The sequence below is a fragment of the Aphelocoma coerulescens genome, chromosome 2 (genome assembly GCF_041296385.1).
Source record: "Aphelocoma coerulescens isolate FSJ_1873_10779 chromosome 2, UR_Acoe_1.0, whole genome shotgun sequence".
NCBI lineage: Eukaryota > Metazoa > Chordata > Aves > Passeriformes > Corvidae > Aphelocoma > Aphelocoma coerulescens.
This window is the reverse complement of record NC_091015.1, coordinates 146359800-146377958: the sequence shown is the minus strand read 5'-3', so window position 1 is coordinate 146377958 and position 18159 is coordinate 146359800. Positions and strand designations below refer to the sequence as shown.

At 40.4% G+C, this 18159-nt stretch overlaps 1 protein-coding gene across 2 annotated transcripts; it reads left to right on the top strand.

Moving 5' to 3' along the window:
- Nucleotides 1-12395: 12395 nt before the first annotated feature.
- COX6C (cytochrome c oxidase subunit 6C) lies at nt 12396-17832 on the top strand. 2 transcript variants are annotated; one of them, XM_069005230.1, is made up of 4 exons: nt 12396-12501; nt 13076-13203; nt 14782-14903; nt 17707-17832. In XM_069005230.1, the coding sequence occupies exons 1-3, from the start codon at nt 12435-12437 to the stop codon at nt 14899-14901; spliced, it is 315 nt and encodes a 104-aa protein (XP_068861331.1). In that variant the 5' UTR covers nt 12396-12434; the 3' UTR covers nt 14902-14903; nt 17707-17832. The 2 variants fall into 2 exon arrangements, with proteins under 2 accessions (XP_068861331.1, XP_068861332.1); XM_069005231.1 differs by lacking the exon at nt 12396-12501 and adding an exon at nt 12539-12741.
- Nucleotides 17833-18159: the final 327 nt, after the last annotated feature.

Here is an 18159-nt window from a genome sequence, read left to right as displayed (position 1 = left end):
GGAATGCAGCATCTTGTAGTGAGCAAAGCACATGTGGTACTGTGTGGCCTACCACTCATTAATGTGAAAGGCAAAGAAGAATCATGAAATGCCATAAATGCAGTGATGTATGTCACCCTAAAAAGCACATGGAAGGCCACCTTCTACTGCTGTGGTCAGTACAGTGCATGTAACCAAATGCTGGAGCATAGCAGGCAGTTTATGTTTTGCTGTATTCTTGCCTTCATGGAACTTTGAGGCAGTTAAATAACATGTAGAAATTGCTTATGCTTGAAAGTTCTGACATGATAAACACTTGGATCACTTCAAAAATTAAAAATATTATCCAGGTATTTGTCACAAATGATAAAACTCCTTGTGAATATTCCAGCCTTGCCAAATAGTTAAAAATTTACCAGCAAATTTACCTCATGCAAAAATTACTGTCCCGGACAGTTATGATCATTAATACCATACATGCCTATGAAACTTAAAAAGAAGTACTTTATGTACTTAATTAGTGAATAGAATTTTTCAGACTGGCCCTATTCACTCAAAGTGCTGCAAACTGAAGTTTACTCTCAATCTAGTTTGCAGTTCTGTCTCTGTGACAGCTGAAATATATAAGGATATATATGTGTATAAGTACACACACATGCACTTTCTTAGTGCCAAAGGCCATGTCTTCAGTATGCAACTGAGAAGGACCACATGTATTAGTAAAGCTAGAACTACATGTCATATCATTATTTTCATTTTATGTGTCAATTTTAAAGAAATATTGGGCAATTGAACAGGGAATATATTAAGAGACAGGACCCTTAAATTTCTGGGTTACTGGATCTAATCTAATGCAATGGCAGATACCCCAGAACTGCTATTTGGTGATACACCTGAAATGGAATAGTGGTTTAAGTTTCATCCTGAGGGACCAGTTCCAGCAGAGAGCCTGAGAACTGACTAAATATTATTCTTCTGAATGGTGATTCTATATAACTTCATAACACTTGAACTGCTGTTATCTTTTCGTCTTGTTCTTGAGATCTATTCTCTATCTGGTTGCTGATTTACCACCTATGTAAGCTCAGCATTTTTAAAGAGCTAGAAAAGTTTTTCTCAACAACCCTAGCACCTCTCCCTTCAGACAATTAAAATTTATTCCTTGTTTCTTTTAAGTACTTATACTTCGGGACATTCAGAGGTCTCTACAGCAGAACAACAGTTCTCTGTGAAGTTTGCTGTTACAGACAATAGAACCAGTTCTTTTTTTCAGAGACTTGCAAGCCTAGAAAGCTCTTCTGGATAGATTTATGTTTTAGTGGTGTCAAAATACACAATCCAGTCATACTCATTCAGACTTACTTTTGATGTTTACTCCCTATTAATGGATTATAATAGTAGTAGGACTATTTTGGATTTTTTTAAGACATAATTTAAATTCATAAATATTTACATTAAGATGCTATTACTGTGTATTTCATTTTACTCTCATCAGACCTGACATGTTTATTAAAACTGTTTATAATTTTTGAGAGTGCAGTCCTGAAATTGCTCATTCAAATACTTTTGATATCAACACAAGCCGTGATTACATCCTTCAGAAGGGGCTTTATACATTTTGCTTTGACTTCTCTTCTGCTGCTGCATGACAAAATATCAGACTATGAGATGAATTCCTGAAACTGCATAGTGCTGCATTATGTTACTAAGGTGCACACTTACATCAGTTTACAAGAGTGGCAGTAGCCATCACCAGGCCATTTAAAGGGGCAAAATGCTTTTTCATTTGTGTCTGTGCAATGCTGCTCTGCCATTGCCTCTGTACTCTTCATGATCCCCTTTTAATGGCTGTTTCTTAAAGTACTGTTAATGGGGAACTGTCTTAGACCATGAACTGTGGGTTCATTTGTCTCCTCCAAGGTATGAAAATCTAGTTTTTAGTAATCAGATACTGAGATCAGCAATGGAGAGAAGTGTTTTGCAGATGCAGTAGTAGACCTGATGGAGCAGACCCAGTTTCTCTTACTATACAGTATGAGGTGGCCAAGGCCCGACTGATTTGTGCCACACCTTCTACATCATTTACATGAGAATGTAAATCACTGTGATTGACTTTGCAAATATGTTTGACTTAGAGAAACCTGGAGTAATGAAATCTACAGATGAAAGCATCAATGAACTGGTTATTTGCATCAATTTGGGACCCTCAGTTTCCTGCTGTTGAGAGCACTGAAAAATGGCAGGTGTTCCTTCATTGCTCCTTCTGTGCCTTTAGCCCTATACAGTGTTACAGGTACATTTTCTATCCTCTACTACTTCTATGCTTGTGAAATAGCCAGCCCCCAGTCCCAACCACATCATTCCTCTAGTCAAAAACATTGACTTTAGCATGTGTCTGTAAAAAGGACTGAAAAAAGAACAGATGTTTCAAAGTTCTGTCCCAAACCCAGAAAAGAAAATCCTCAAATTATTTATGTTTCTAATGTTAAATACTGGGTCAAAGTGATCACTGTGAAGCTTTATGTGGCCAATGGAGCTGCAGTAATCTGACTTAAATTTGACCTATTTAAACTGTGCCATTGCATTCAACTGGTGATTTTCGTTACTGCCTTTTAATAAAAGTCTTTTTAGCAAGCCATTGTGAATCATGTCTGAATACAGCTAAGATGGGGTTAACTGATTTTTTTTTTTAAGCTTATGGAACATTGTTGGTTTTAATACATTCAGTAGTTACTGTAAAAATGTTAGGGAAAGACAGGTTTGAACAAAAATTTTAGATCTGGATCTGTACTTACAGTTCAAACCCACCTAATTTGGAGCATTCCCAGGATTTCAGAGAGTTATAATTCACATCTGTGTTTCCAACTCCTTCATGCATGATTGTTTGAATGTGCACTTTTGGAACAGGTCCATGTCTAATAGGCTAAACTATAGTTCCCAAATCAGAAGCCACATGGTATTGCTATATAGTTTTCTTTTTGACTCTTATAAAGTAGCCTTCAAATAAGGTTCTGTACGTCCAGCAAATTGGATTATTACAAAACACCAAAGTCTACACTTTCTACTTACCTCCTATTGAACTCACACATTTTGATTTCTACCAATGATTTAGTAAAGCATTTACACAATGGCCACAGCAATCGCTGCCAAGTAATTATTCATCAGAGCGCTGGAGCAGATTTGAGTTATGCAGGACCCACTAAAGTGTCCTAGTATGGTAAGAGTAGTTAAGGAAGAGATGAGATTCTCTTATATTTAATACTCATAGAGTCAAGCTAATTTTTATATCAAGCACAGGCTGTATTTCCTTGGATTTTCCTCTATTTCTCTACTAATTAAAATATTTTAGTTTTGTGGTAACATATGTGAAAGTGTTGACAACAGCTTTGCTTATTCCACATGTTAATTATGTATTTGCTCAGAGTATGCTGATGAACTGTGTGCATTTCTCACGTTAAGATTTCATTTCATGTCAAAGGAAAAATGGGAATGTATTAAGTGGATTTGTGCTTTTAATTTTAGATATTTCTTTTTGCTCTCAAACAATCTTGTACGATTCCTCCGTACCACATGCATTTGAAAATCTTTTGTTGGCAAGAAGTTAAAGAAGAAAGTAATACTTGCTTCTCAGAATAGGATTTTTGAACAAAGGAAAGCAATTGTGCCATTAATGAGAAAGTTAAATGAAACAAATGACAAGGCAAGCAAGAAAAAGACCACAGCATCACACTCAAGGAATGCACAGGCACACAATAGTTTATGCAATATTCCCCATCTGACTAAGTCAGTAAATACAGATATTTCTTTGGAATTATTCACTACAATAGGCCATGGTGACTATAGCAGTAAATGCAGTCAACAAGTTTAAAGCATTCTTAGTAGTTTTCACCGGTAGGCAGCTCAATGGATTTCGTGCCAGCTGTAAGACCCAAGAGATCGGCACTGGTTTGTAAACTCTGATTGGCTTGGATACCACTCATTCCTGAAAATGGTACTTTGGGAATTGAATCTATGACATCTCTAGAATAATTTACACCCTTATAGTTTTGTATGGGCATTTTGTATTTGCATTTACAGGCACATATATGTGCATATATATATACACACACACGATCCAACACATGCATAAAGTTGCCTTCTTTGATAAACTGTTTTACTGTCATAATCACATATGGCTTAAGTTTTGTGTATATAATTGTTTTCTTAATACAATATTTCAGCTATTTTCCTCTGCATTATTTTTTTGAAATTAAAGTCTTTGTTTCATTGCAATGTTTGGGTTTGTACTCACTTGCATGTGAGAAACAGAGCCATTACACTCGCTTTGTTGAGGAATATGGCTCCTTCCAGAGGTCTGCATGGCTGCTGAAAAGAGAAATAAATGCATTTTGGGGGAGTTATTTTTCTTCTAGTAAGCATATGCAGGAAAAAAATTAACTTTTGCTGTGTTTTTTCTCCCAAATGAGAAAGTAATTAACAGCATGTGTGGGGCTATTCACTAAAGACTACAATAAATTATTTACTATTTTCAAGCTAACGAAGTGAATGCTCCATCTAAAAAAAGGACAGTGTGTATGATTATGTTCATTTTCCAGTTATGACCTTCCAGTTCAAAGATCATCTTAACTCCTGGCTGCCTGATCCTTTAATTTGCTGAATGTATTGAAACTCATTCTCTTAATTCACGTCTCCAGAGATGCTCAGCACCTGGCAATAGCAGGTCTTCAGAAAACTGTCCAAAGGACAAAAACAGTGAATTTTTTTTTGAGTGAAACACCAGAAAAGCATTGCTTTGTCACTGCAGTTCCACATGAAAGGATATTAAAAAATAACAAAGCAAAACAAAATCAAAACACAGAAATACATAGGCTTAGTTTGGCTTGCCAAGGTAACGTAGTACTAATCAAAGATTGTATTCTGAGACAATAGTTAAGCATTGGAAACAAACTGCCCAGGGAGCTTTTGGTATCCTTATTGTCATCAGAGGGGCTCTAAAACAGATAAGGTATGCACATCTGCCAGGAATGAGTAAGTATGTTCAGACCCATGCTGGGGCAGGGGAGTGAATAGATGAACCCTTGAGGGACGTATTTTCTCCGAATCCATATTCAGGTTGTTCTGAAGGCAAAAGCTCAGCCTCTGCTAAGGAATCTTACGAGAGTCAAGGGCCATGACACTTCATTTGCTCTGCACCCGAAACTCCCACTGAAGCCAATTATTCAATCTAATTTAACAAAGACCACAGCTTCTCTGGCTGTGCAATTGTTGGTAACCATCAACAAACTGATTCATCTACAATTGGGCCAAATGTTACAAAATCTGTTTCTGAGTTCTTGTTTGTACCTCCATCATAAGATTACACCAAAATTAAAGCATGCAGTACTTGAACTAACTTCAAAGGCTGAGCTTGCACTTCTAGCTAGTTCAGGCTTTTTATTGGTTCATGTTTTCCATTTGGCTTCAACATCCTGTTCCTTACTGATGCCCTTCTAGAGTTTCATTTACAAATATTATGTCCCTGGTTAGTGAGCCACGCTAATTAATACTGTGGTGGGGGCTATGGATTATAGTAATCTCATGCCTCCTGCTTGGAAAAACACTGCAATTTTTCCAGACATTTACATGTAATGCCGTATTGAACATGGCCAAATTTGTTTCAGGAAAATGTATCCTGAACTTATTTAACCAAAATATACTTAAGGTTGCTTATACTGTTATCTATTGCCAGTTTTGTTAATCATGAAGTTCAGAAGTTTCAATGCAGTAGAAAACTGAGACTTGTAATTTCCTAATTAGATTATTTCAAACAAAACAGTAAAGTTAAAACAGGCTGGTTTAAGTATAGATATTTTTAAAAGTTTATGCCAATAAGAAGTTTGTTAAAAAAACATGAACAGATGATTTGATTACTTTCTAGAAGCCTCACATGTCTGACTGTGCCTCACCTTTCAAACCTGGGCCCCCAATCTGAGATGGATTTTAGCTTGTCTGGGGATTTTGTAGTCAGAGACTCCCTGACTCTGGGGACTTAAAATGTTCCCAAGGTTATGATTACAAAGAAAATCTACTATATTTGCAATACCATCAAATACCAAATAGAAATTACGGAGCCTTTGCAAAACATAGCAATCCTAAATTGGTAGATTCTTCCAATACCAAAATAAACAAAAGCAATGGCATTTTTATAGGAAGAATATTTTACTAGACCAGGTAATGTAATTGGAAACAATGAATAAGATTTCAGGCTCACAATTAATTCACCAGATCATAAAGAGGTCAAGAAATACATCATCTCTGGATCTCTTTTTATTTTATTTTTGGTTTTTAATTGTGTTCATGAACTCTCTTTTCATAAGTAGAGATGATTTGATTCATGTGACTGCCGTATGATGATACAAGTCACAACAAATCTGAGACACCCTTCACTCCTTCTAGACTCTAATTTCAGGCACAGAAATGAAAACTTGCCAACATCTCGTAACACTTACCATGTCATCACCTCAGTGTGAATTAAAACAGACTAAAATGAGATGTTCAGAAATCTGTGAGAAAAAATCTAAAAATTGCCACAGCAACCAATTGCAAAGTGATCTTTATATATAACCTGGGCCAATCTTCTTCTGTCAGAACGAGCTCTGTATTGTACTAGGTAAATTGAATAAGCAGCAAAGATATCCCTAGGTTAAATCCTACTGCTGCAAATTTTTAGATGTCACCCTGCAGGGTGCTGTCCCCAACCTGAGCAAGGCCCCTTCTCCTCTCTGTGCAGCCCTCTCCTCCAAGAGGAGCACGCTGAGCCAAGAGCTGTCCAGAGCAAGTACCGTGACGCTAACCAAGGAAGGCACAAATGTAATACCTTGTGGAGAGTGAGTCTGATCCTCTATTTGAAGGAGGCTTTCCCACTTCACAACCACTGTTTAACACCCACAGGGAAGTTGGTCTTTTATTTTCTGGGAGAATTAATTCCTTGAGCAAAATCACAGCTGTGTCAACAGCAGCAGTTGGCCACTTTCTGCTTTCCTGGAGGTCTGATGATCACTGGTCACATCTAGGAAAAATAGAAGCTAACAAAGGGTCTGGCCTAAACTCTTAATCTATGAAGAACACTCCTTGTTTCAATGGCTTTGGACTACTGTGAATCTTCAGCTCAGACTTACAGTAACACATCTATAATCAAGGAGGGGAGTACTGGCAAATGTACCAGGTGCATGTAGGGACTCGTCAGGATTGCTGGGCATGTCATGCAAGCACTGTCTGCCATACAATAGTTTCTGTATGGTAGATGATATTTGGAGCTAGAGAATTTTGTTGTGTGAAACTAAACCATGCCACAGCACATCAATCAAACTGTGCTTTGAACAGGAAAGGAAAACTTGGCCTTTTGTCCTCATGTTGTGGTCCCTGCTTTCATTTTTTAAGGGAGTAACTCTGCTCCTGTGCTGTTCTTACCCTAGACACTTTCTGGAGCTGAATGCAGACTAGGAATATTTGTGGCCCACATTGGGTGGGCTGTCACTTGCTGAGATGGGCCTGTAGAGACCATAGACACTGAGTTACATGTAACGATTTTATGTGTTGAGTGGTTAAATTTTAGATTGGAGTATTTGTCTGTAAAGGTGGTGCCACATGTTCCTGGAAAAACAAGGACGAGAAATGAAAAAGCTTTCTCAGAGTAAGGCACCTCTATTCAAATCCAGAGGAGCAAAGGAACAGTATAAAAATGTTTCTTTGATGACTTTATTTCCATTGCAGACAAGCTACATAACTTTTAAAACCACAAAAGACAGAAGAATCTTGGCATTGTTTAAAGGGCTTTGAGCAAGGAACAGAGACTGGAAGGAGGTGTTTCTTGTGGGTGTGGATTTGTTTTTTTCTAAGAAATCAGATGATAATGTAGAACATAATGGCAATGAATAACAAAGTAACACTTGTCTAAGTTAAGCTTCTAGGTAAGAATGGCACATATAGAGTCCTACTTGTTTAAAAGCCCAATTTATCTAACCAAGGGTCTCCTGTTGCTAAAATAAACAGTGTATTGGTTTCAGATAGATGCCCCAAATCTAGAAGACTACAGAGTGAGAACAGTTAATGCAGAACCATGTTCCAGGAAACAAAGTGTCACATGAATGTTGATGTCACAGCTCTGAAACCTGTGTGTTTTCTGGTTCTTGGGCTGGAATACACGTATTAGCCATGTCTTGACTGCAAGTTGGGAACTTGGGAAATAGCTCTTTTTTTAACAGTGTAACTCATGATGGAACCAAACACAGGATCATTGGCATAATTCTTTCACTATTTCATGTGTATTCAATATACCAAAATCTGTCTCTTTACAAGTGGAATAAAACTTAGGAAATCACTTTTTTGGAGATTTTTCTATTTCAGAAACTTGCACAAAATTAACAAAAGCATGTGAAATCCCTGTCTGCTCCATTTATTGTGATTTGAACTTTTCTATTTTTCTCCTTTGTTTATACTGCTCTTTTGGAAGTACAAAAATGTTTTCTTCCCCCTACTAATTTTGACTTTTTCCATTTAGGAATCACTGGTTCACCCTTATTTTTTTGTACAGCTCCCATTCCAATTCTGTTAAAAAACTTCTTGTGCCACCATATCTTTGTTCCACAGCACCATTGGTTGATGTAGGCACAGCTGTGGCAAGAGAGTATTTGATCAGTTAATTTCTGGCACAGAAAGGGGAGGATGAACCCAGATGTATGCATTTTCATATGTGGCCCATAGCATTGTTTAACTTCTGTTTCTTTTGTGATAGGTAGATTTTTTATTAAACTATTTGGGAGTGCGTCTGGCTCAGGGGATTGCTGATGTCCCATGTAATCTTTTTTCCAATGGATTTTTGGTTCTAATTTGATCCAGATTACGATTATCTAAAGACTTTTTGTGGTGTATGCAAAATCACTTGATTGTCACAGTCCTGTTCTTAGTTGGCATCAGTCCACACCACAGAAAGTACAGTCCTAAGTATCAGAGCTGGTACTCTTTGTGGAAAAGACAAGGATTCACTGACTAAATTTCTTCTCACTTAAGTCAGAACTGAATTTTTCTTTCAATTCCAGTGGAGCACAAGCAAGAAATAATTTCACATTAATGCCTTCCTTCACTCTTCAAAAGATATCCCTTTCAAGGACACAATGGGGAAGTGTAAACTGTTGCTGGCTCTACAGTATTTTGGAGAGGAAAAAACGGACTGAACATTCTACTTTGATAGCTGTGACACCTTTTGAGTGACAAAATACTAACATTTGTGTCCCAAAGGTAACTGGAATAGGTGTCAGAACCCCCAGGGAGTGGGTGGGCTGGGAAGGAAACAACTGCTGTTGTCTCTGCATCTCTGTACATACCTTCTTGTTTTCAGAAGGTTTATTTACTTTCATGCATTTGGATGCACAGGATCCACTCAGGTCCAAACTACACTTAGCCCTATAATCCATTCAGAAACTGGTGTGACAGGAAGCCACTCTGCACTGACTGTCTCTGCTCTCCTTCCACAGCTCTTCCTCTAATGTATTCTCCATGCTTTTTTTTATCTTATTTGCACAGTCCCAAACTGCCCTTTACACAGAACAATAAGGAGTTGGCTGTATATTCCACACTAATGACATCAAAAGATGATAACAATTAGCACTTCATTTAACATCTTAACTGTAACACAAAGATGCCTAGCCAGCAGTATCTCAGGCACATGGGGAAACTGGCCACACAGAAAAGAATTTCATGACCTGGCCAGCCATGAAGGAAGCTACTGAAAACAGCAATCAAGATTTTTTTATTTACAAACCTAGTTCCATCCATCAAAATATTGTCTCCACAAGACTGATGTTTATAGGAAAATTACTCGTATCTTATCTATGATGACAGTAGCCATGAAACCTGACATACTTTTATTCCAATTACTTTTGCATAATCTTTCATGAGGGCAAGTTCAGTAAAGAATTTCTTTATTATATCTAATCTAAACCTGCCATCTTTCAGTTTAAAGCCATTACTCCATCCTGTCACTATATGTCCCATGTAAAAAGTCCCTCTCCAGATTTCTTGTAAGCACCCTTTAGGTACTGGAAGGTTGCTCTAAGGTCTTCTCAGAGCCTTCTCTTCTCTAGGCTGAACAACCCCAACTTCTCTCCACAGGAGACAGGAGGTGTTCCAGCCCTCTAATCATCTTTGTGGCCCTCCTCTGGGCTCACTCCAACAGGTCCATGTCTTTCTTGTTCTGGGGCTCCAGAGCTGGATGCAGTGCTCCAGAGCTGGACACAGCACTCCAGGTGAGGTGTCACCAGAGTGGAGTAGAGGGGCAAAATCATCTCCCTCGACCTGCTGGCCATTCTGCTTTTGATGCAGCCCAGGATTTGGTTGGCTTTCTGGGCTGTGAGCACACATTGCTGGCTCATGGGGAGCTTCTTGTCCACCAACACCTCAAAGTGTCCCTTCTTATTCCCCACCCAGCCTGTATTTGTGTTTGGGATTGCCTCAGCCCAGGTGCAGGATCTGGCACTTGGCCTTGCTGAACTTCATGAGGTTTGCACAGCCCCACCTCTCAAGCCTGTCCAGGTCCCTCTGGATGGCATCCCTTCACTCCAGCGTGCTGACCACACCATGAACCTTGGAGAGGACAGTGCTGAGGGCGCACTTGATCCCACTGTCCATGCCACCAACAAAGACGTTAAACAATTCTGGTCCCAATACTGACCCCCGAGGAACACCACTCATCACTGGTCTACACTTGAACATTGAGCTCTTGACCACAACTCCTTCAGTGCAATCATCCAGCCAGTTCCTTAGTTCCTTATTTATGAAGTGGTTCATCCATCAAATCCATATCTCTCTAATTTACAGATATGGATGTCATGCAGGACTGTGTCAAATGCTTTGCACAAGTCCAAATAGATGACATCAGTCGCTCGTCCCTCATCTACCAATGCTGTGACTCTGTTATAGGAGGCCACCAAATTTGTCAGGCATGATTTTCCCTTGGTGATGTATCTTGCCATTCTTTCTGCATGACATCATTAACATTTGGGGCTTTTGTGTTAATCCACATGGGAAAAACTCTTGGACTGACATTCTTCATTTTGGTCTCAACTATTGTAACAAACTTTTCTTCAGTTTGAGGGAATATTGTACAAATTGCTTCTATTCAAACCGCTGTTGCAAGACCATTCTCCCAGCTTGTAGCCACAGCTGCATGATTTCCCTCTGACATTTTCTACTGGCACTTATCTCTTCTTAATTCCATCATAGGAAAAGCAACTCCTCTGCAATTTTAAGAGTCCATCTCTGTCATTTGATGTCAGGATCTGCTGGCTTTAGCAAGGGAGCAAAAGACTTGAATGAATACCTCACTGCACAGGAGGGACTTGTCTTTTCAATGCAGGAATTTATAGCATTCAGTGTAAATCCCACAGAGACTCCCCAGGAATAAAAATGACAATTCCACATGCAGGTGGTGATTAAGTGGAAATCACGGGCAAAGCACATGTTCCTCATTTCCAAGAAAGGTACAAAAACTGGCTAAGGGGCATCTAGAAAGAATTACAAATGGCTTAATTTCTTTCTAGGCTTGGCCAATAATTCCTGGCAAACTCTATATATAAAGGCCTGAGGTCCTCAGCACAGCAGTGTCACCCAGGGCATCCTTCAAGTGGGTGACTTGGTTTTCTCCCATGGCTCTTAATAGAATCACAAAATGGTTTGGGCTGGAAGGGACCTTAAAGACAGAAGAAGGGACCTGAACATGAGCCAGTGTGTGCCCAGGTGGCCAAGAAGACAAGTGGCATCAGAAATGGTGTGACCAGCAGGACCAGGGCAATGATTGTCCCCCTGTACTGGGCACTGGTGAGGCCACACCTCAAGTGCTGTGTCCAGTTCTGAGGCCCTCAATTCAGGAAGGACATTGAGGTGCTGGAGCGTGTCCAGAGGAGGACAACGGAGCTGGTGAAGGGTCTGGAGCACAAGTCCTGTGAGGAGCAGCTGAGAGAGCTGGGGGTGTTTAGCCTGGAGCAAAGGAGGCTCAGGGGTGACTTCATAGATCTCTACAACTCCCTGAAAGGAGGCTGTAGCCAGGTGGGGGTCGGGCTCTTCTGCCAGGTAACAGGTGACATGACAAGAAGACATCGCCTCAAGCTGTGCCGGGGTAGCTGGCGTTGGACATTAGGAGGAATTTCTTCACAGCAAAGATGATCAAACAAACATTGGAATGTGCTGCCCAGGGAGGTGGTGAAGTTGTCGTCCCTGGGGCTGTTTAAGGAAAGACTGCACTTGGCACTCAGTGCCAGGGTCTGTCTGACACAGTGCTGTTCGGTCCCGGGTTGGACTCGATGATCTCAGAGCCTTTTTCCAGCCTAATCGATTCTGTGGTTCGTTCCCACAGGGGCCGAGCGCTGCGCCCGGCTGGGTTTGACCCGCGCCGCCCGCCGTAGGCCGCCGGCCCCCCGCGCATGCGGAATCGCGGCACCGCAGCGGGAGCGCGGCCGGCGGCGCGGAAGGACCTTGGTGGGAGCCGAGGTGAGGTCGCTCCCCGCTGCCGCCGCGGCTCCCGCTGTTCCCTCTTCCTCCTTTAATTCCCTCTTCCTTCCCTTATCGTCCCCATCCTGAGGTCCGCCAGCCGCTGCTCTCCGCTCGGCCGCGGCCCCGCGACAGCCCCGTGACCTCTGCGCGTCCCTGAGGGTGGCGGAGCCAAGCCCAGCGGCGGCGGCAGCGCCCTCGGAGCGGGGAGCGGCGTGGGGCCGGTTCCAGCCATCCCCGGTACTGCTTAGAATGTCTTCTGACATAAACATAGGACAGCAGGCCTGGGAGGGAAGACCCTGCGGGAAGCGCAGGATTTAGTGTGAACAACGAAGGCCAATCTTGACTCCACAAATACTGGGTGTAAGGAGTGTAAGAACTTAAACTAGATTCATATCATAAATAGGCTGAATTTTGTCCCTTAAATATTCTCATTGGAAGGTCAGATAGGAGCACTGTTGCTTATATCGTGAAGACGATTATTACACAATAAAAAAGCGATCTTTTTGTAGTACAGAAAGCTATATTCAGTAGAGCTTCTCCTACAATTCTCTTATTTCATTTTTTCTTTCAGGAAATACTGTCACCATGTCAGCTGCACTGTTGCCAAAGCCACAAATGCGGCGCCTTTTGGCCCGGCGGATGAAGTTTCACCTCCTTGGGGCATTTGTGGTATCTATGGGATGTGCGACTTTATACAAGGTGGGCTGTGTAGTCATTCAGTTATAAACTGGGCTCATTGGAGTATTTAAAGAACTCATAATATTTTTCTGTTGAGATTGGGTTGAACTGTTCATCAGAAAAGTTTAGTAATGTAATTTTGTGAGCATGTTTCCAAAGCCCAAATAAATCTTCCTAATCTTGATTTGAGGAAATGATATGAGTAATCTGATGCTTTATGAAGTGTGTTCAAGATCACGCAATTCGTGACAACTTGACCTTAAGTCTCCTAGTCCCAAACTGCTCTTGACCATTCAGAATTGATGCACATTAGATAGTTTGTGTTTTGTCTGCCACAGTTTCTGAGACTTGAGAGGGTTGTCCAAGTCTTACTTTATCTCTTGACTGATTTCAGGACACTTGCTCTTAAGCAGTTTGGAAAACTCATCCTTCACACTGAAGACATCAGTTTGAGAAAACCTAATGTGGTTTTCTGTCCTTGCTTTTGAAGCATTGTGTGGAAATGGAGCATTACATTTCCAGAAAAACACCCTTACAGGTTTGACTTCTGGTAAAGATAAGAGCAGTAGTTGTTCTTGAGTGCTCTTACTAGATATTTCTGGGATCTCATACACGAAGCAAACAACACTGAATTCTTGTGGAAGAACTGGATCTTGCTTTTCCCATTGAAGTCATGCATATACTATTGGCAGCATTTGAGTGCTCAGGAAGCTGCTGATAAAAGTGACTAAAAATGAAGTTAATTTCAGGTTTTTCACAGCTTCTCAGAGCCACAAATGTCTGTCAGAAACAATAAGCTCACACATGTACTTAACACATCTGATAAGAGATAGACAGGCTTGTTTGTGGTCAGACTTAGAATATAATTTTTTTTAATAGTCTCTGGGTCTGTACCTTATTTGGCACCCCCGTTAATACACTGGTAAGGTAGCAGACCAGATTTAGAATAAGTAACATGGATCTCAGTAGCAATTTGCTCTGTTCCCTGGTAGATGCTGTTGTACAAACCCACGTTGGAATTTTTTTCACATTTTTGAGAGTTTTTTGAGTATATCCCTGTGCTTCAGGTGAGTGGGTGTCCACGGAATGAGGATTGTATCTTTTTATGTTGGTGAGCTGTAAGAGTGGCTTGGCAGCCTTGTAAAATTTTACCAGATGTAGTTGACTTACAGTGTAGCTCAAATGTAGTCCTTCAGTGTAGGATGCCATTTTATCTGGAGTTAGAGTTTTGCAGCTGTCCACAGGCACAAATGATATGACATTATTGCCATAATGACATGTGTTTTGTATAAAACTTTTAGCAGGGAGGATGTTGGACACTTGAGTATCAGTATAGATGGAGTGGTTTTGGATCTTGAAAGTGTGATGTGCTACCTTGTAACAGACTTCCTTTTAAGGTTTTACTTCAGACATTTGTTCTCCTGACCAATGATCAAGTAGCCCAACCTGTGGGTTTTAACAGGAACAAAGGGATGTTTAAAAATTTGAGCTAAAGGCCTTTTAGACTAATAGCCACTGATAGAAATTATAGAGACTAACAGAAAAGAAATCTGTTCATAAAGCTTTGCAAACTTTAATTTTCTGTGTGTTACTTTCCAGTTTGGAATTGCTGAACCCAGAAAACGAGCTTATGCAGAGTTCTATAAAAGCTATGATCCCATGGAGGACTTTCAAGCCATGAAGGCAGCTGGTGTGCTTGAGTGTGCACCACCCAAATGATGGTAAGCTGCATCTGCAGGTAGTGAACTGCTTTGCATTAGAACAGGAATGAGATGATTTCAGTGAGATGTTGTGCTTCTGCTTGGGGGGTCTTCCTTTTTTTATAAAATCAAAAGGGGTTTCCAAGGAGAAAGGATACAAATTGCACTCAAGAGACCTCTGGGTAATAAAAATGTGAAGAAACAGGAGAAGTGGGGACCTGGGAGTAAGGGCAGGATAGAAGCTCCTGAGTACCTTTTGCGGGATTTGTTTAACTTGTGTGATGTAGGAGACAGAGTGGTGATGCCAGGCCTTTGCCCTCCTCACACAACCACAGAGAGGAGACAAAGCTCTAACATGAAACTCCAAGACTGGCCTGATTCCACAGCCATGTTGATGCTGTCACATCTTGAACTGCTTAACTTGGAGCTGTCTGTATCTTCTGCTTACATACTTGTGGTGGTACAGTGAGTGAGAAAATGGAGAGGCTGTTTCTCCCTCATAGCATGCATCTTAATGTAAGAAACAGAGACAGCTTCTGCACATAGTTTTGTATTTTGAAGTTGGTGAGAGGGGGAAGATGACGAGTCATGAGGGGAAATACATCTATATACACATGTACATATATTAAAAAATCACAGTGGCATACAGCTCTGTGTACTAATAATCACATTTTTGCCATATTGTATGAAGCTTGAATAGAACTTTGTTCACAATACTATTTTTTAGCACTTGACACTGCCTTTTCTAGGAAAAACTACCCAACTTTGTTCCCCCTTGCTAGTAAAATCAGGAAAAAAGTCTTGATTTCAACCATGTTGTAGTTACTAATAACTACACTCACTGAGCTGCCCAGGCTGATGTGACAACTCAACCAAGAGTTCCTCCCCCTTTCTTGCTGCAAATTTTTTACATTCAGTTCTCTGCTTCTCCTAACATGACTTCAGACTAATCTAGAATGATAGTTTTTCATTCTTTTGGAATGTTTTCATATTGTGATCATTATGTGATAATCTGTGGCTTTAATTATCCTGGCCAGCTGGATTTTCTCAGTCTGTTTGCATGAAGCAGCAAGATTGAATAAAAGATTTGTACTTAACACTCTGCATACTAAATTCTGTTTTATGACAATCTGCAACTATCTGGTTTCTGCATAACACAATTACGTAAAAAGCTTGGAGTTCTATCTCTTCTAAAAATTTGAAAAAAAGGTAAAAAATCCTTATGTCAGTTCCAGCCTTTGGTAGTGTTGGTTTTTTTTTTTGTTTGTTTTGTGAGAGTGGGATACTGCTCTTCTTTAGCTATGACTGCAGCAAAGATAAAAGATGAAATTATAAATTTACCTGGTTTAAATATTGGTAATTCTACCTCTGGTTCAGTCCTATTGCGAATATATAGTCACTTATAAACTTCTTTAGACACTGGAATTGCATTCTTTAGTCAGGTGGCCTTCATCAGTGTATTCTGAAGGGCCATCTGGTGGTAAAATCATATGAAACAAACACTGTCAACAAGGCTGCATGTTCAATATTTAATTGAAATCATGAGCAGGATTTATTTCAGTGCAAATAGAGCTCCACTCAGCCTGTGTTCCCATTGGCAGCTTAAAAAAAATTGCACATTGTGTGCACCTGTTAAAATTAAATGTTTCCTAAACAATTCTTCCATTTCTTAGTTGTACTGGCTCAAAAGAAAATGGAAGACAAATCATCTTATGTGATTTTGTTTGAATTGCTGATGCTTCTTATTCCTTAGCCTATTCATATAAGAACAGATAGTTTTTCACTCCTTCACAGTAGAAAGAGGTTGTTTTTTGTCGTGCCTGCACATGAATACAAAAGTAGAAGGGGAAAACAATGCCAGTGTTTCAAATGTTCTGTAAAGGCTTTTAAAAAAGGACAAGTACCCAGAACAGATGGAAGACATTTTTGTTTGCCTCAGAAGTTTAAATCTTAGCTATTTTGAATGTGAAGCCTTTTTTTGATGTAGTTACCTAAAGGGTACAGTGATCATGCACACTCTGCATCTCCTCTTTTACAGTTCATGTCCTGTGTAGGGCAGTAAATAGAGTGGTTTAACCTCACAGAATACTCTCTGTGGAATCCGTACTTAGCCCCAGGATCTAGGAAGGGGTCGGGTAGGCAGGAAGGAGAGTTCATTAGTTCATTAGCATGGCACTCTACACCAAATTTTTTCCTGCTGGGGATGGGGGCACCTTGGCACCTCCCTGTGAATTCACACTGTTCCATCTACTTGGTGTGGAGTGTGGTGGTGATACTGACAGTGGAAGTTAAGTGCAATTATAAATGTGAGTAGTATCTGGTGTCTACTGTGTGCTCAGCCATGGAATAAAGGGGGAAGCTCAGAGTTTGGTGCTAACCACTTCCATGACTCTTGTCATGGAGCACAGCTGGTCTTGGATTTGTGTTCAGTATAAAGGGGAGAAGCAATTTGAATTTGGTTTTCTTCCTTCCTTGGTAGGCTGCCTGCACCACTTGTTTCCTCTCTGGCTCCTATCTGAAAGCTGCATTCCTTTATCCTGCAGGCCCTCAGCAAGATTGATTCAGTTACCAGTGCAGTATATATAGTGAATCTGATGTGCTGTGCAGTGTTGTTCCAGCTCTTGATTTGTTCCATGTTTCACTTCTGTTTGCCACATGAAGGGTGTGTGAATCTTCAAGCATCAGGAAATAACGGGGAATTCCTCTAGACTAAACTACCACATAAACATTTCTCTCTGCTGCTTTGCAGTCATACATACTAGTATGTTTACTTAGAGCATGAAGTTTGTCCATCATAACTTAATGGTTTTTTTTTATCTTGCAGATTTCCTTCAGTTCCAGGAGACTTGATGACTGAACCTTATTTGTTCACTGAAGTGTTAAGTGCAGTGCACTTCAGTGCATGGCACACTCTAATGCAACTCAATAAATAAAATACATGTGTCAGTGACATTTAGTTGTCTCCATTAATGTAGAAATACTTAAAAGGCTCAGGTGCTGGGTAGAGTGGTGGAAAGTCTTCAGAACTTGCTCAAGGTGACTAAGTCTGTCTTTCTTCCAGGGATTATTTACATCTCTGTTTTGGCCAAATTCCGTATTTGATAGCACAGTATATCCCTAAGCAGTGACAGCTAGTTTGTCCCAGCTGCTTATGGGAATGTGCAAGAGGACAGATGTTGCAAGAGGGGAGAGGATGGATTTCTGGAGGGGTCTGTGTTACCTCTGGTGAGCTGACCTTGAGAGGAAAGAATTTGGATAGAAATTCTGGAAATACACC